This window comes from Schistocerca piceifrons, chromosome 1 (genome assembly GCF_021461385.2).
Source record: "Schistocerca piceifrons isolate TAMUIC-IGC-003096 chromosome 1, iqSchPice1.1, whole genome shotgun sequence".
Lineage (NCBI taxonomy): Eukaryota > Metazoa > Arthropoda > Insecta > Orthoptera > Acrididae > Schistocerca > Schistocerca piceifrons.
Genome location: NC_060138.1, coordinates 549,384,005 through 549,403,091, shown reverse-complemented (window position 1 = coordinate 549,403,091; position 19,087 = coordinate 549,384,005). Strand labels below are relative to the sequence as shown.

The window sequence follows — 19,087 nt, the reverse complement described above, 5'->3', positions numbered from 1 at the left end:
TAATATAAGTATATACTATTGTAAGTAGGCTGTTTATGTTTTCTTAGTGGCAACGTTACGTAGCGCTCAGTGTGAAAATCACTGGCTGTGGTATGTGCAGTCTGTGGCTAGTTTGCATTGTTGTCTGCCATTGTAGTGTTGTGCAGCAGCAGCTGGATGTGAACAGCGCGTAGCGTTGCGCAGTTGGAGGTGAGCCGCCAGCAGTGGTGGATGTGGGGAGAGAAATGGCGGAGTTTTGAAATTTGTAAAAATGGATGTCATGAACTGCTGAATATATATTATGACTTTTGACGACTATTAAGGTAAATACATTGTTTGTTCTCTATTAAAATCTTTCATTTGCTAACTATGCCCACTAGTAGTTAGTGCCTTCTGTAGTTTGAATCTGTTATTTAGCTGGCAGTAGTGGCGCTCGCTGTATTGCAGTAGTTCGAGTAACGAAGATTTTTGTAAGGGAAGTGATTTGTGAAACGTATAAGTTAATATTAGACAGGGCCATTCTTTTGTAGGGATTATTGAAAGTCAGATTGCGTTGTTCTAAAAAAATATTGTGTGTCAGTTAAAGCACAGTCTTGTATAATTCTTCAAAAAGGGGACGTTTCATATGGCGACCCTGCCAGGATATTTTTCTAAGGGGACGTTTCGTTGAAAGGGGACGTTTCATATGTCGACCCTTAGCCGAGGATACCTCACTGGAATCTTCTGATTTATTTCTTGTAGTTTGTGTAATTAGTGTAGCTTTTGTTTATTGCCAGTGCGTAATTATAGAGAGAATCTCCTTTGTAGTTGCAGTCTTTCATTGTTGTACAGTAAAACAGTTGTGGCATGCTTGTAGATTTGCACCAAGTATTTCGCAGCTGCGCTTGCAATAAAGTAGATATTATTTCCATTGCTATGTTATTTTATTTTGCTCTTCAAATTGTGTTTTTCTGTGTTGTTGTGTGAAATATTGTGACAATAATGGCGTGTGAAAAACGTAACACTAGGCTTCAAAGTAAACTGAGAAATAATAGTGACGTCGAGCGTAGCTTATCAGCACCATTGTGTAGTGAATTAACAGACATTCGAAGTAGTAATTTGGTAATTGTGCATAGGGAAATGGAGCGGGCGGCAAATAATGATGTAGACAGTGAAACAGGTAGTGAACAAGGAAGCATTATCGATCGATCGGTCGGCAACAGCTCGCCTCAGGAATCTGAAATGACAGAACACAATATTGCAAATACTGTAGACTTACGTTTTGGGTCCTCACCGTTTTCTCAAATGAGTCAAGACACATTTTCTGCTTGTCAATATGTGAATGTTGCCGGTGAAAATGCACTGCCAAAAAGCATAGAGAAACAGATTCCAGACACTAATACATTATTATTGCAATTAATGCAACAAATGGAACAAAATCAGAAACAAACACAGCTACAGTTAGACACAATGGAACAAAATCTTCAAAAGTTAGACACAATGGAACAAAATCAGAGACGAACACAGCAAAAGCTTCAAAAGTTAGACAAAATGGAACAACACCAGAGACAAACACAGCAACAGTTAGACACAGTGGAACAAAATCTTCGGAAGTTAGACACCACACTTGAACAAACACGTGAAGATTTAACTACTGAGTTACATAACATTGAATCGAAATGTCAAAAAGTCTGTAATGACGTAAAAACACAAATTTGTGAGCATTTTCAACCTATTTTTTCGCGGTATGAAAATACATTACAGAATCACGAAGCAGCCATAAAAAAACTGCAAACCATTGTTCATGAAAATCATGAGACCTTGTGGGCTAAAATTGACTCAGTTGCATCTACCGATTTGGTTATGCAACTTGCAAAAACTCAGGAAAACTTAAAGGACACAGTAGATTCGATTTCAACACAAATGGACACTCTGAAACTTGGTTCAGAAAAACACACTGAGAAAATGTGTTCACTATCGGAGAAAGTAGCCGAACTTTCGGATCAGGTCACTAACTTATCTACAAAGGTAGATGATGATCTGAATGACACAAGACCCGTAGCCTTCACTGACACAGAAGAGTATGAACAAATTAGAAAATTCAAACAAAATCAAAATCAAATCAATACACAGTACAAAAGAGAAATCCGGGAAGTACAAGATCAGTTGACGCAGGTAATACAAGAATTACATATTTCAGAGGACACTCGCGCTCCAGTACGGGAAGAGGGACATAGAAATACGGAATAACCACAAAACAATAACACAGGACACCTCGGAAATTATGATTGGACATGGTTCTTTACTTTTCGTGGACGATGGAGGAAATGTGCGTTTACATAGAGCTAACGTCGGAATTTTACGCGCGCCCGTTGAGTAAACAGTGTGATTTACGAACTAGAAACATACCTCAACTGTCGCTGGAGTGCGTTGCGATCGCGTATGCCACGTTGAGGCCCACGTACCGTATACACCAGTCGCATCGTTCCTGAGCGTTCAGCAGCAGGTTAACTTGGCACGCTCGACGTTAACGTTCGACAGCACGGTCCGTGTGCCGACGGCTTAACACTCCACACGCTAGGCCGTCGCCTTTAAGCTACGTTCGGTCCGAAAGAGCGCTCACACGTCCTTGGTAAACGCCGACCACCAACTGCCCACCGCTGCCAGGAACTCACTTCCACCTAGCTAGCCGAGCATGGTCCTACAATAGTGGAAATCAATATAAAGTCAGGTTTCCACGAAGGGCATAGTACAATATCTGAAGTGTACATGTATGTAATTTACTATAAAAGTAGTAGATACCTATAAGATATAAAAAATCGTGACGTAATTATAAAGTTCCTTTCATAACACGAGTAACAAAATAAGGCGTTTGCATTTTCTGGATGGAAATTGATATAAAGGCACTCACTGTCCTGGTATTTATTTCGGGGTTTTTAATGGACAATTCAATATTCCGTTTGAGTCGCATAGTACGTATTTGAGATATTTTCCGAAAGTGCATTGCTGCTTACAGTTTTGCGTTGAGGGCAGTTACGTGAGACGTAGCATTCCGAATTCTTACGCTAAGACATATAATAGAAGAACGTGATGGATGACTTATTGACCGAGATTCGGTTCGTAGCATATTACCACTCCTGGCTGAGCCTAACATATGCCGGAGCTGTTGTTAGAAACGGTGTCCACAGTCTACGAAGGACGGAAGGACGACAGTTAACAGCATGAGCGTTTCAGCTTGAGTTAAAAATACTGTTGTCTTCTACATATACATAACGCTGAAGCATTACGCTGCTCTGGTTAATATTTGAGAGTTTTACCTGATTTCACGGTATTAACAGGGCACAGTACATAAAGCAAAGACAAAAGTGGTAAAACTTCTTATCACCAGCTCATAAGTGAGGTGGTCCTTCCTCAATAGGCCGATCCTGGGGCACTGCCTAACCGCCGTTACAGAGTTGATCACCTAAAACAGAACACAATACCACAGGCAAAAATCGTACAACACTAACAGAATTCAACAAATCAAACCAACAGTAACTGAAATGGCGATATTACAATCGTAACCACACTCTGCTACCAGTTGAGAAGTGATAGTCAAGGGAAGGCAGTATTCGGTTACGATTGTGGACGGGGCCGTAATCAGTTACTATTGGTTGCCTTTTGCAGTTACACACATTTATTTTTAAAACGGTAATTCCAGACTCAACAATAAATAAAAAAATACCACACGTCATTAATGAAGGAATAAAACGGTGTGGCCGTGCGTTTATAGGCGCTTCAGTCTGGAACCGCGTGACCACTACGGTCGCAGGTTCGAATCCAGCCTCGGGCATGGATGTGTGTGATGTCCTTAGGTTAGTTAGGTTTAAGTAGTTCTAAGTTCTAGGGGACTGATGATCTCAGATGTTAAGTCCCATAGTGCTCAGAGCCATTTGAACCATTTTTGAAGGAATAAACAACTGTGTTAATAATAGTATTTTCAGTGCGTTACAGTTTAACAAATCACCATAAAATACAGATACTGAAAAAAAAGCAAGCCACTGTGACCACGGCTGAAGGCCTTACACGCCAAGAATCGCAATAAATTAAGAATGTATAAGAATTCGCTGCAATCACAACTTACAGGCAATGAAATATTAAAAGGTATGTGGCCACAAACACAGGAGAAGGTACCGGACGCCAGGAATGACAGTAAATAAGGTTTTAAGGGTTACTGCTAAAATACAAATATCGAATTATTTTTTTAAAGCAAATGACCACACTCACAGCTGAAGTACTTACAAGCAAGGAATGGCAATTATATAAAAAATTTAGAAACTTGCAGTAAAACAGCAAACTCAAGCAAAAAGGTTAATTAAAAGAAACAAGCAACTGACCCTCAAACGGGTGAAATAAGATGATGGTAAACTTTGTAACACAAAGGGCCACAGACAGTGCTCCAGGAATCGACCTCTGAGATGGTCCAGCACCAGACGCTTTCGGGAGCGATGAGACAGGCAGCCAAGAGTTACATTCACTTCACGAGATGCTAACTCAGACTAGTGGCAGTGTAACGAAAGATAATCTTGGTGAAGCTACCTGACGTACGATAAACCAAATGCTTCGATGGAACAATACGCCAAAGCCGGAACCGGCGGTCTGCACTACGTCCCCAGAATACTGTGCTAAGAGCGCCCGAAACGAGAAAGGAACCACTGCCAGCAGAGTAGAAAGCACTCCACTCGCTGCTCTTCGCCTCGGCGACACTACGAGCACCTACACGAACCCAAGTCACTGCAGAATCACGAGATATCACAATGGTGTAGGTTTCTCTACTTGGATTGAAATGTATATCTTAAGCTTGCTGGATCCGGTTTACTGCGAGGTCGTGCACCCTCGTGTCCACAGCCCTTCCATCCGGCAGTCCATGCATGCTGCCAACGGTCCTGCAGGCTCCTTCTTAGTCCACAACCGAACCGGCACACTCACACGACCCGGAAAAACAACAATGTCGCACCACGGATAGGGCAACAGTTACTACATATCGATAACCGCCGCTGCTGCCACTAGTGGACAGGCAACGCTTGCGAAACCGAGTGGTGCCAGTCAACACGAGAATAAGACAAACAACCGCAACCATGCCAACTAAAGGGTACCGTCTGCCCTGCAACAGAGGGCAGAAACCTGCAAAAAGCACCAACGCGAGCCGCAGCACAGCTCAAAGGGGAATAACGACTTGCCTGGCATTGAAATTGGGAAGGAGTAGACAAGTAGGTGAAAGCATTCTCTCTGGAAAGCAAAATTGCCCAGGTCGAAGCACGGAAGATATCAGGAGAAGAAATATTTCGTCAACAGAAGAGCTCTACTGCTATTGGATACCGGCACGGAAATGTCTATTGCTGGACTGGCACATACCATGCGTAATTAAAAATTCTTTTAAATTCATTAAAACCTGGGTTCCATTCTAGCAATTAATAACATATTCAACGCTTGTAATGAGCAACTTCACTGATTGCCAGGATTAAACCAAGTACTTTCATATAAATTAATTCCCTTTCCTACAGGCTGTTTTGTGTGTGATATTTTCTGTAGCTTAGCTGGGTCCATGGTGAGCCAGGGTCAGCAGAAGCCCAGGACAGCGACTTGGTGTCCGATCCTACGGGCTTTGGTCGGCTTTCAGAGAGGGGAGAGAGTAGGATTGGGCAAAGCATCCGTTCGTGTAGGATGTACGCCCCTGTCCATGCAATGGTTCAGGCACCTGAGTCACATTCTGTCAGTTTTTCGTATAATGCGCCCTGCACAATAGGAAATTCAGACCTTCATCCATAGATGTGGTATAACGTGGCATGACGAGCTCCTGAATTCATGCAGAATCTTGGTTTTCAGAAGCACTGCGATCCAGTCATAGCACATTTAAAATGAACTTTGTTTTCTGCTGACAGGTACCTTCCGGGAATGCCTTGCAGGGGCTAGACAGTAATAGACAGAGATCTCTGTATTCTATGATGAGCAACAGAATTGCATTGTGTTCCAGTTCTTTTCTCTTTGGAAAATGATGGACCGGCTTTCAGGTACCGCTTTACACAGGGTGAACAAGCTATTGTCTTAAAAGTTGTAGGAGGGCTTCTCATTTGTTAATATGAAAATATAGCAGAGAAGGCCCTGTCAGGACACAATTTCCGAGAAATACGGTGATAGAGACTAGTGTATTGGAAAACCTAGCAAGAAGTACGGGAGTGTAACTCAGAATTGTTAAAGAACTGCACATGTGGAAATGAAACTATTGGTTAACGCTATTAAACCTTTGCTAGGAGGAAAGATATTTGTTTGGATAACAAAAATGTCAGTGCTCAGCATTTTTCAGAGCCTTTTGAGTTGGTTCATGGGACCTGTGCAGACTTGTAGAGAGGGAGAAGGAAGTCTGTGTAGGTAGATAATACTTCATCTGGGGACCGTGAGGAGGACACCCCGTCTGGGGATCCAGAGGAAAGTACTTGGTCTGGAGGGACAGAAGAGGGCACGACCTCTGCAGATGTCGAGAAATTCTTTGCTAGCAATCGGTGGCTGATGTATTGCAATCTACAGCGATTCACGTCGCCCACTACTTTCCACTACTGAGTGCAGAATATGATGACAAATTGCGACTTGGGTGAACAGAGTATGAGAATTACCAAGCATTTGTAGGTGCTCTGTTAGAATCAAGTACATTCCGTTAATTTTACACTACTGCCCATTAAAATTGCTACACCACGAAGATGACATGCTTCAGACGCGAAATTTAACCGACAAGAAGAAGATGTTGTGATGTATAAATGATTAGCTTTTCAGAGCATTCACACAAGGTTGGCGCCGGTGGCGACACCTACAACGTGCTGACATGAGGAAAGTTTCCGACCAATTTCTCATACACAAACAGCAGTTGACCGGCGTTGTCTCGTGAAACGTTGTTGTGATGCCTCCTTACAGGAGAAATGCGTACCATCACGTTTCCGACTTTGATAAAGGTCGGATTGTAGCCGATCGCGATTGCGGTTTATCGTATCGCGACATTGCTGCTCGCGTTGGTCGAGATCCAATGACTGTTAGCAGAATATTGATTCGGTGGGTTTAGGAGGGTAATACGGAACGCCGTGTTGGATCCCAAAGGCCTCGTATCACTAGCAGTCGAGATGACAGGCATCTTATCCGCATGGCTGTAATGGATCGTGCAGCCACGTCTCGATCCCTGAGTCAACAGATGGGGACGTTTGCAAGACAACAACCGTCTACACGAACAGTTCGACGACGTTTGCAGCAGCATGGAGTATCAGCTCGGAGACCATGGCTGCGGTTACCCTTGACGCTGCATCACAGACAGGAGCACCTGCGATGGTGTACTCAACTATGAACCTGGGTGCACGAATGGCAAAACGTCATTTTTTTCGGATGAATCCAAGTTCTGTTTACAGCATCATGATGGTCGCATCCGTGTTTGGCGACATCGCGGTGAACGCACATTGGAAGCGTGTATTCGTCATCGCCATACAGACATATCACCCGGCGTGATGGTATGGGGTGCCATTGGTTACACATCTCGGTCACCTCTTGTTCGCACTGACGGCACTTCGAACAGTGGACGTTACATTTCAGATGTGTTACGACCCGTGGCTCTACCCTTCATTCGATCCCTACGAAACCCTACATTTCAGCAAGACAATGTACGACCGCAAGTTGCAGGTCCTGTACGGGCCTTTCTGGATACAGAAAATATTCGATTGCTGTCCTGGCCAGCACATTCTCCAGATAACTACCAATTCAAAACGTCTGATCAAAGGTGGACGAGCAACTGGCTCGTCACAATACGCCAGTCACTACTCTTGATGAACTATGGTATCGTGTTGAAGTTGCACGGGCAGCTGTACCTGCACACGCCATCCAAGCTCTGTTTGACTCAATGCCCAGGCGTATCAAGGCCGTTATTATGGCCAGAGGTGGTTGTTCTTGGTACTGATTTCTCAGGATCTATGAACCCAAATTGCGTGAAAATGTAATCACATGTCACTTCTAGTATAATATATTTGTCCAATGAATACCCGTTTATCATCTGCATTTCTTCTTGGTGTAGCAATTTTAATGGCCAGCAGTGTATGTTTTTCTGGAGTGACAGAAGCCAATTGACGACTCGAACAGTGATGTTACTTGCATACGCTAATCTGTCACTATTCTGGCGGAATCAGGCAATTGCTGTGTGTCCATCCAGATGTGTCTTTCTATACGTCATTCGTCGAATACGGTTTTATCCCATTCGCGTAAACTATGTGGTTTTTGTCATGACAGTTAAGTGTTAGATTAGATGTCTCCCTTGTTAAAAATTGTCAGTTGCTGTGTTCTCTGCCTTCCTTTAGACAGAATAGATCTTGTAATAACTTCTTATTTGTATATATGTTAGCACTGGGGTTAATGTGGACCATTGTTTCATTTCATAGTTAGATGATGCATCTGTTTGTTGTCTTTTGCGAGATACAACACCCATGCCTGACACTAGCTAGGGCCACCAGCTGCGTGATACCTTTCATTAAAGCATGTGAGCCCGTGGAGTGTGATCTGACTGTCGACCAGTCCAACCGATGGGCATCATTCTGACTTCCAGAGAGATATGTCAAAAACTCACCTGCACCCTCGCAGTACAAATGAACATCTGAAACGCAGAATTGTGTGGAAGTGGACTGTGGACCATAGGAAATCTAATGAAGCAGAAACTGTACGCATGTAAAACGTGATGCTGTCTATGAATGTAAAAAAAATAGATGGCCAGATAAGGCACGAAGTGAAGCATTAAAAATAATTCGCAAGGAAAGGATTTTTATGGAATAATCTTACCAGAAATGGTTAAGGTGGAGGAGTGGAGGAGAAAAGTAGCCAGGGAAAACAGATCATACATGATACTGAGTGCAGTATTTATGCAGAGACAAATGGAAAACAATAGGAAGACAAAGATAGTATCAAATCAGTCATAGGACTGACGACTTAAAAAAAAAGGTTATCATAGGAACACATTTATCGTCCATGCCTTTTTTTCCCATTTTGTTTCAAGGCGTTTATTTTGCTTCAAGTTGTTTCAAGTTGCTGATTTTCTTCAAGGAAACCAGTGTAGTACTAGTGCGATAGAAGATAGGAAAACAACAAATTGCACTGTTTTAGAGACGTAAGCTGTAAATTAGTTACACGTGATATTACAAATCCTAAGAAATAGTGTCATATCTGTAGACAATGAATAAATTCTCTGTCACTATTGTCAAAATCTTTTGTGTATGAATAATGTAAAGAGTTGTAAACCAGATAATGTCGTACGAACGTACGAGTAATGAGCATTCCTATGGTTGAAGGTCACATATAATGTCTCGTAATAAATTATATATAACGATTAATCAGTTCGTTGTACAACAGACGGAATATCAGCCAAATTGCGCTTCATATCTGAAACGGCACTGTGTGAAAGATAGCAGTCAATTGGGTGCAGAGGTCGCCCGTCATCATATATAAAAGGCTTTGTGGTCTCTGGTTTGTTGGTCACCGATAATTTCTGTGCGGTAAGTTATTCAGTACATCCTCATGCACGTCCTGGTCTAGTTTACATTCATTATCATAGTCAATTACTTTCGCTCGTAGTCTCGTAAACACTAATTCTAGCCCAATTGTGAAAATCTATTAATCGACTGTGACCGAAATTGAGGCTTTGGTAAAATCGTAATTAGAAACATAAATATTGTTGCACCGTTTGAAAATATTACGTATAGCCATAAATGATTAAACAATTTCGACTGTATTGTCTCTTGAGAAATCTGTAGGCAAGCTCTTTGTTTAATCTGTCTCTCATTGGTACACATTATCTCTTTAGCGACATGGTGTAATGCTCCTGTGACAGTTTTCAGTAGAAGAAGCTAATAAGCAAGTTCTTAATGTTTGATCATTGTGATGAATATAGATTCCCTCTAATGTCTCCAGTAGACGGCTTGGCTGCAGTAAACAGGTGTCTTCCCACTATAAGACATTACAGACAAGTCTCAAAGGCTATAGTTATCAGGAAACTATCCCCCTCTTGTCTTTCTGGACATAGACCGATAAATTATCTCCTGGCTATGAAAACGCCTTCAAATAGTATGTAGAGCTTCTAGCGAAATACACACCATAATTTCTCAGTGCCAACTGTAAATTAGGAACAGCGAAGAACAATTTTGATATTGTAATTTTTATAATATATGTTACGCTAATCCGGAAATACGGCTATCAGAATTATCATGGATTTTCACGTGCCACCTCATTCAAAATTGAAGAGAATGTGTCTAATTTATTGGAGTATATATTTGCACCGAGAAATCTTGCGAAATTGTTTGAAGCCAAGCCGAATATACTTGTAAAAAATCGTTGTTTCAGTTTCTTACTGAGCACTGTGTTCGTCTGCTAAACGTTTACCTATCATGTTGACAATGAGATTAGGTTCTTAATTGTCATTTGAGTTCACGACACAGTAAGACGTCAGATTTACTGATTATGGTTACGTGTCAAATATTTTACGTTCCTAGACAACTGTTGAGACGAAGCGCGAGTCTTTTTATGAATAAATTATTTTGGAGTTTCCATGCATTTTAATGACAAGCTAGTTAAATATCTGCATTATATTAATTTATGTCGAATAATTTTTTAGTTGGTATTAAGTAACATTCCACAGTTTTTTGTGCATGTGCTACTTTGTAAAAGCTGTGCACCTTAACACTCTGTCCCCGGCTCTGGAGAAATTATTCTATGTCTTTTCATTCCTCTCTCAGTTATCATAAGTAGTTTAACTATTTGCTTTCCGGAAAGGACAGTTTTTTTCACCTCTGAAGGTTCCCCTTGTAGCTTATTGTAACTGAACAATAATTTAATGTATGAAACGAACTTTTTGAGTGTGCTTACTATTTTGGGGTTACGTATTAGGAATTTTTTTCAAACTGTTAGTTAATACTTTCAGACCCGAATTTTTGTGGAGGAATAAAAAATTTTCTTTATGTGGTAAGGCTCTGAGGTGATTTGTTTAAAACGATTTTAAACGCAAGATTTATACAGAATTATGTATCTGTTTTCGAAATATACTTTGTATACTAGGCTTCATTTTGTGGACTAAAATAACTAATTGTGAAATATTCCCTATTGTAATAAAAAAATGATCATTCAATAATTACCATGCAAATTAACAATAACACTATTCAGTTATACGGTGGAATACAGTCAGCCAACCATAGTCGTCTATCCTGGTGGTCATGGGCTATTGCTCACTGTTACAATGACTTCTGATAGTTTCAGTCATGCCAAACAGCTGGCGGCACATGCACATGGTAAAAAGGTTGAACATTCATAAAAGTACACCTCAGATTCCCATTGGGGAAAAATACACTGATGAGCCAAAACATTATGACCATTGCCCACTGCCCACAGTGACGTTGGATGCCACCTGGTAGCGCTGCGGGCAAGTGACGCGGTAACGAAAGTGTGTAAGCGGAGCGGAGCAGACACGGATGGGGGATCACCCTACCGAAGATGTGGGTTGCAAATGGGGAAATTCGTTGAGCTGCGCGATTTTGACAAGGGGCTTATTATTATTATTCTGAACCTGTGAACGAGTATTTCTAAAACGGCGAAGCTGGTCGAATGTTCACGTGCTACTATCGTAAGTATCTACAGAAAGAGATAGAAAGATAGTGAAACGACCACTAGGTTCTAAATGGTTGTACGTCCACGATCATTCACAGAACGTAGGATTCGGAGGCTTGTCCGCTCTGCTGAGTAGGATAGATGGTGGTCTGTGGCATCTGTGCCTTTTGTGCACACTCAAGTGTTTCGGTTCACACCGTTCATCGTACATTCTTGAACATGGAGCTCCGCAGCAGATCACATCTATGTGTTCACATTGAGACTCAACGACATCGTCAGTTACGATTGCAGTGAGTACGGGACCGTTGGGATTCGACAATCGATCAATGTGTCGGCTCTTGGTGTGAATCAAATTTTTGCTACACTAGGTCGATGGTCGTCTCCGCAAACGCCGTCATCGAGACGAACGGCTGGCTGGAGTGGCCGAGCGGTTCTAGGCGCTACAGTCTGGAACCGCGCGATCGCTACGGTCGCAGGTTCGAATCCTGCCTCGGACATGGATGTGTGTGACGTCCTTAGGTTAGTTAGGTTTAAGTAGTTCTAAGTTCTAGGGGACTGATGACCTCAGCAGCTAAGTCCCATAGTGCTCAGAGCCATTTGAACCATTTGAACGAGGCGAACGGCGGCTAGAAATGTGCAGCGCGGCATGGACGCAGGCTGGCGAGTACAGTATTATGCTATGGGAACATTCTCCTGAGAAATGTGCAGCGCGGCATGGACGCAGGCTGGCGAGTACAGTATTATGCTATGGGAACATTCTCCTGCGTTTGCGTGGGACCTGTGGTAGCTGACAGCTGCGTTCGCGATTGATTCTCCCCCGAAGGTGATGTTATCTTTCAGCAGTATAATTGTCCGTGTCTCGGAGTCAGAACCGTGCTACAGTGGTTTGAGGAGCGTTATAGTGAACTCACGTTGATGTCTCGACCACCAAATTCGTCCGATGCAAATCCTGTGGAACTCATCTGGATCGCTATCGGGAGCCATCACCGCGTACGAAAATCAGTGTACATTATTTACGCGAATTACATGATCTTTGCAAGGACATCTAATGTCACATACCTACAAAACCTACCAGAAAACTGTGGTATGCCTGACACACAGAATCAGTTATGTATTTCGTTTCAAAGGCAGCCAAATAAGGTAAACTGCTGATCATAATTTTTTGGCTCATCAGTGTATCTCTGTTGCAGCTGTCACAGCGAAAATTATGAACTTAGCTGTAGCCAATGGATCTTAAAGGGTTAAGAAAGTTTACAATAAAATGCAAGTATGTGAAAATGAAAGTTACCTCTGTAACCGAGAGATCGTGGTGATCGACGTCAACAAGGAGGATCTGGGATCGATTTCTGATGTTATAACAGAGACGGGTAGCATTCACTCAACCTCAAAACAAAGGATCTACCTGCAGGAAATGTAGAGTCTCTAATTTCGTAAGGCTATATTAACTACCAGGCAGCCGTTGTACTGCCTATATACGTCTCCGGTAGCACCATCTAATGTAGCAGACAGTGGTCTGTGTTCAGACCAAGATCCTCTATAGCAGTTACACAAAAGATTTTGTTGTATGAACATTCGGTGCGACAATGTAAGGCAAGTGTTACTTTACTGTGAATAATTGGAAACTATTTTATTCCCCATCTATTTCACTGGACAAATTAAACAATTTCCTATTATCACTGTAGCCGCAACCGTTACTAAAACGACCGCCAGTTACGGAAACTAATGTGGCACAGTATGCTTTTCGTGATAGACGAGTCAAATAAACGCAAATCATATCCTATCCACTGCAGCACGAGTCAGTCTCCCCTTTGTATTTTCTCCCCCCCCCCCCCCCCCCGCAACCCGAGCCCGAAAAATCACTATCCCTCCCCCCTCCCCCCCCCCCTCCAAACCTTCCTATGACCTTCTCTGTATTTGTTATTTCTTCTTCCCCTCAGACATCTCGATATTTTTCCTTGGATGACTAGATAGATTATGCTATTATCCAGCATTCATATCAGATTAGTAGACTGCTGACACTTACTGAAAGAGGAGTTAAGTATTATTATAAAAAGATAATCAGTTTCTGCAGCTACGGCAGACGTAACTGGTGTGGGTGAGTTAATCCCACACACTATTAATTGTGAGTATTCTTTAAGGGGAGTGGGATGTCAAACTGGCCGACTGGGAGCAGGAGAGGCACCACAGAACATTTTAATTTCGAATGTCCTGAATATAGGATTGATGGCTTCCACTATAAAATATAAACGTTTGAATTGCACAGAGCAAAATACAGTGACGTGCGATAGAAAAATGCTGTGTGAAGAGTGTGGTGCTGCGCTTTGGCACACTTAAGACTGGAACATATATGTTTTATATATCAAACTCTTCAGAAAGATGTGCGCTACAAAATGGACATATTCAGAAAAATCGATTTTTTTTAAATTTTTGATGCCCTTTCTCAAACCCTTGAGGGGCGAGGGGGCGCCACTATCAAGTTTTTGTCCCACTTCAGAAATATCGTAGATCCGGGGCTGTATGGGAGTAGGACTTCTGCGCCTAATTGTGCGAAACTGTATGGATGTTGATGGTATTAATTTTTTGACAGGAGATACAGCAGCCATGTTAGGGTACCTGAGAACTTCGCTGGTAGTGGCAGCTCTGCTTTTGGCGAGCGCCACGGCTGACACGCCTGCCAACTGTCTATACAGCGACGTGCAGGGTAGCTGGACGTTCCACGAAGGTGAAAGAAACCTCGACAACAGCGCCACTTGCGACTCGTTCGGTGAGTAACTTATTCAAACAGGGACTCCTGGCTTATACATAAATTAATGTCAGCAGCATGGTGTCAGTTACAGTTCCTAACTTTCAAGAAAGATTTTGTTCTTTAGTGGACCACTTTATACAGTAACGAGTAACACGTTTGTAACAATATCAAGGACAACCAAAAAATGTAAGTGCAGAAAGAAACAGATCTGTTTTACTGAGGATCGCAAAATTTCAGAAATGTTGACAGCTTCTATATTCATTTCTGAAAAATATGTAATTTATGGACGATAGTTAAAGTCTTCTGTGTAATCACCAACTGTCTCCTTTTCAAAAAGATATTTAATGTTGCTATGTGCTGTAGTGTCGGTAGCTGGACCGACACCGTGATGTGGATTGCTGAAAAGGAATGCTAAACTAACGCTGTGGCCGATAGTGCACGAACGGCCATAAGCATACGGGCGTGAAGTCTGGAACATAAAAACTTATGAATGAATAAGAAGAAAAGTATGTAGATGCTTTTTACTTAACTTTTAATAATTCCTTGGAATACATCTCTCTTGAATACTCGTAAGCTATAGGCACTGATACAAATGGCTCCTTGTTAGTTCGTAGCCATTAACTGCTGATGGCTATTCTGTCTCTCGGCTAATGAGAGAGAAAGGCTTCGTACAACTGGGCGATAGCTAGGTTCGCGTACAACTGGGCGGTAGCTTGGTTCTCGTACAACTGGGCGGTAGCTAGGTTCTCGTACAACTGGGCGATAGCTAGGTTCGCGTACAACTGGGCGGTAGCTTGGTTCTCGTACAACTGGGGTCGAGTCCACTCTCGTATCACGAGACCTGCCTTGGTGGTGGCGCTAGGTCTGCGATCACAGTGGCGACACGCGGGTCCGACATGTACTACATGGACCGCGGCCGATTTAAACTACCACCTAGCAAGTGTGGTGTCTGGCGGTGACACCACATTCCTCCCCCGCAAATCGGCGAACGGTCGTGTAATAAGGCTTCCGCCCGCCGTGGGGAGGACCACATGTTGACGTATGCGATGAGGTGGGGAGCCTAACAACAGGCGAGGCTGTGCCACCCGCACCCGGCCATCCGGTCCGAGGGGAGCTAGGAAACGCCTGCAAAACTAGTCCAGGGTGCACGTCAACATGCGGTGTATGCGCCCGTAAAGAGACATGAGGGACCGAAGGGTCGATGTCCATGGCGTCGGGGTAGCCGACGCGCGATGACGTCATGTGGTCCGGAGCGGGCGGGCGTTCCATGGCGGAGGACAGCTGGTCACGGGAAGCGATCGGCGGCGCGTGACCCTGGGAGGCGCTTGGCGGCTGCAACGAAGCGTCGAATGCGGTCGGCGGCGGCGGCGGCTGCTGCTGCTGCTGCTGCTGCGGCGGCGGCGGCGCGTCGCCATGGGGCAAAATGGAAGGCATCGTCGGTAACACCTGGGGATGAGGCGAGCCAGTAGATGGGTCCCCAGGGCGCTGACCGGACGGCACCGTCGCTGAAAGCAGACGGGGAGCGGCAGAACCCGAGCGACGACAGAGGCGCAGCTGATTGAGATGCCGACGCACCTCACCAGAGGCCCCCAAAACCAAATACATCGCGCGGCCGAGGCAGCGAAGAATGCGCCCTGCGAGCCAACGCCGTGAACCTCGATAGTTGCGATAAAATACAACGTCGCCTGGAGCAAAAGCAGGAGTCTGCCGCTGCACAGGAACCTGATGCGGCGGATGCAGCAAAGACATCAAGGTGCGATGAGGACGACCGTGGAGCAACTCAGCCGGCGAGCGACCATCTCGGGGCTGAGAGCGATACGAAGACAAAAAGAGCAACAATGCGTCCTCCCGAGAATGCGACTCTTTCAATTTCAACATCTGTGACTTGAAAGTCCGGACCAACCGTTCAGCGGCACCGTTGGACTGAGGCGAAAACGGCGCGGATGTCAGATGTTGAATACCATTGGCCTGGCAGAAAGACTGGAATTCTGCGGACATGAATTGTGGGCCATTGTCGGAAACAATAGTCTGCGGAAGACCTTCAATGCAAAAGATAGCAGACAACGCTTGGATGGTGGCGGAGGACGTCGTGGAAGACATCCGGACAACAAAAGGAAAATTGCTGAAGGCGTCGACCAGAACCAACCATCGAGCATTCCAGAATGGACCAGCAAAATCAATGTGCAAGCGTTGCCAAGGGGAAGTGGCTTTTGGCCACGCAAAGACTTTCCGCGGCGGTGCGGACTGTTGTTCGGCACACGCCGGGCACGAAGAACACATATTCGTAATCGCAGCATCGATTCCGAACCAAGTACAGTGCTGACGAGCAAGTTGTTTCGTTCGCACTATACCCCAATGTCCTTGGTGAAGAAGCCGTAAAACAGAGGACTGTAACGAACGTGGGACCACGACTCTGGACTGATCATTATCAGAACGCAACAACAAAACACCACGTCGAACAAAAAGTCTCTCCTTGTGAGCAAAAAATCGGCGAACCAACGGATCCTCGATCTGAGACTTTGACAAAGGCCATTGCGTAGCAACAAAACGCAAAACAGTAGCAAGAACAGGGTCAGCAGCTGTGGCTGTAGCGACACGACGAAAATCAATCGGAAACGATTCGACCACTTCATCGGTTTCCGAATCAATGAACATGCAAGCAAGTTCGGAAGAATCGAATGCTTTATCCTCAGCAACAGGCAAACGGGACAACGCATCGGCGTTTCCGTGCTTAGCAGTGGACCGATACAAGATATCGTAGCGGTACTGCGAGAGGAAAATAGACCAGCGAATGAATTTCTGCGCTGTACGCGGAGGTACAGGCTTGGTCGGATGAAAAAGCGATGTCAAAGGTTTGTGGTCTGTGATGATGGTAAAGTGACGACCATACAAGAAATCATGGAACTTAGTAACACCAAACACGAGAGCCAAAGCTTCTTTCTCTATCGGTGAATAATTTCTTTGCGCAGACGAGAGCAATTTGGACGCAAAGGCAATAGGGCGATCATGGGAGCCAACTTTGTGCGCAAGCACAGCACCGATCCCGAAATCTGATGCATCTACCATCAACAAAATGGGTTTCTGGGGATCGAATGGCGTAAGGCAAGTATTAGAAAGCAACGCCGATTTCAACTGGCGAAAGGCGCGTTCACATTCCGTCGTCCAGACGAACGGAACACCTTTACGGCGTAAGCGATGAAGCGGAGCTGAAATGGAAGAGGCATTGCGCACATATTTATGATAATAGTTAATTTTACCCAACACACTCTGTAGCTGTTTCAGATTTTGAGGAGAAGGCAAATCGTGTATGGCACGGAGGTGCTCTGGACTTGGATGTATGCCCTGGGCATTAATGACATGTCCCAGGTATGGTAAGTCACGAGCAAAAAACACACATTTGTCCTTCCTCAAGCGAAGACCATTTTGCCGCAAGACCTGAAATAATGTTCGTAAATTCGCAAGATGATCTTCTTCTGTCTGTCCGGAGATCACTATATCGTCCAGATAGTTTGCTGCAGTAGGGACCGACGCACAAATAGTTTGTAAATATTGCTGAAACAAGGCAGGGGCGGATGCACACCCGAATGGCAGTCTTTTGAAGCGGTACAATCCAAGATGCGTGTTAACCACCAATACGCGCTGGGATGCGTCGTCCACCGGTATTTGCAAGTACGCATCGGCTAGGTCCAACTTTGAAAAATATTTTCCCGGGCACAGTTTAGCAAAAAGATCTTCCGGGCGGGGCAAAGGAAAAGTAGCAGTCACTAGCTGTGGATTCACTGTGGCCTTGAAGTCCACGCAAAGTCTCAATTTTCCGGAAGGTTTCGGCAAAATGACTAAGGGTGAGGCCCAGAGAGAAGCTTGCACACGTTCAATTACACCCTGTGATTCGAGATCGTGTAACGTTCTTGCGACCTCATCACGCAATGCGTGGGGAACATTGCGCGCCCTGAAAAATTTCGGTTGCGCGTTTACCTTCAGTTCTAAATGTGCTTCATAGTTTTTAGCGCAACCTAAGCCCGGTGCAAAAATGTCTGCAAATTCGTCACAGAGCCGAGAAACACTGTCTGTAGGCACAGTCTGATTCACTGATAGGACCTGATTTACAATAGACATGTTAAACAACTTAAATAAATCGAGACCAAACAAGTTCACTGCAGAAGAAGAACGAAGAACGTAAAATGACACAAGTTTTGTTTGTCCCTTGTATGTTGCAAGAAGGCTGCACTGTCCTAACACAGGAATTGTCTGTCCGGAATATGTAGTTAGCTTAACATTTGCGGAACGCAACGGAGGTTTGCCCAGTTGGTTGTATGTGTCATGATTGAGCAATGAAACTGCAGCTCCAGTATCGAGCTGGAATGGTATCACTTGGCCTTCAAAGTCTAAGTCCACAAAAAGTTTATTGTCCTGCCGACGACAAGAGCGACTGTTTTGTGCAATTGGAACAGACACTGGTACAGAATCACTTGCTAATTGACGTGATTTCCGGCGACGTCGACGCACAGTTTTTGTGGGACGAACACAGTTACAGTTAGAGAAAGTGTCACTGGACGAAGTGGAATGAACGACATGAATGTCCATAGGCGAAGGTCCACGAGCCTGAGTGTCCTTGGTTCGATTCCGGCGCGAAGCAAAGGGCCTGGAATGATCGGGATTGTCGGATCTGAGCTTTTTCTGGCAAACACTTTGAACATGTCCTTTCGTATTGCAGAAAAAGCAAATAGCTTGGCG

The 19,087-nt window shown here is 44.2% G+C and overlaps 1 protein-coding gene across 1 annotated transcript in view; it reads left to right on the top strand.

Moving 5' to 3' along the window:
- The first annotated feature begins 14,208 nt into the window (after positions 1-14,208).
- Positions 14,209-19,087, top strand: part of LOC124749497 (dipeptidyl peptidase 1-like) — a 44,485-nt gene continuing 39,606 nt past the window's right edge. Inside the window, exon 1 of the mRNA XM_047248970.1 lies at positions 14,209-14,371. Within this exon, the coding sequence (XP_047104926.1) occupies positions 14,209-14,371 (163 nt within the window). The remainder of the gene's footprint in view (positions 14,372-19,087) is intronic.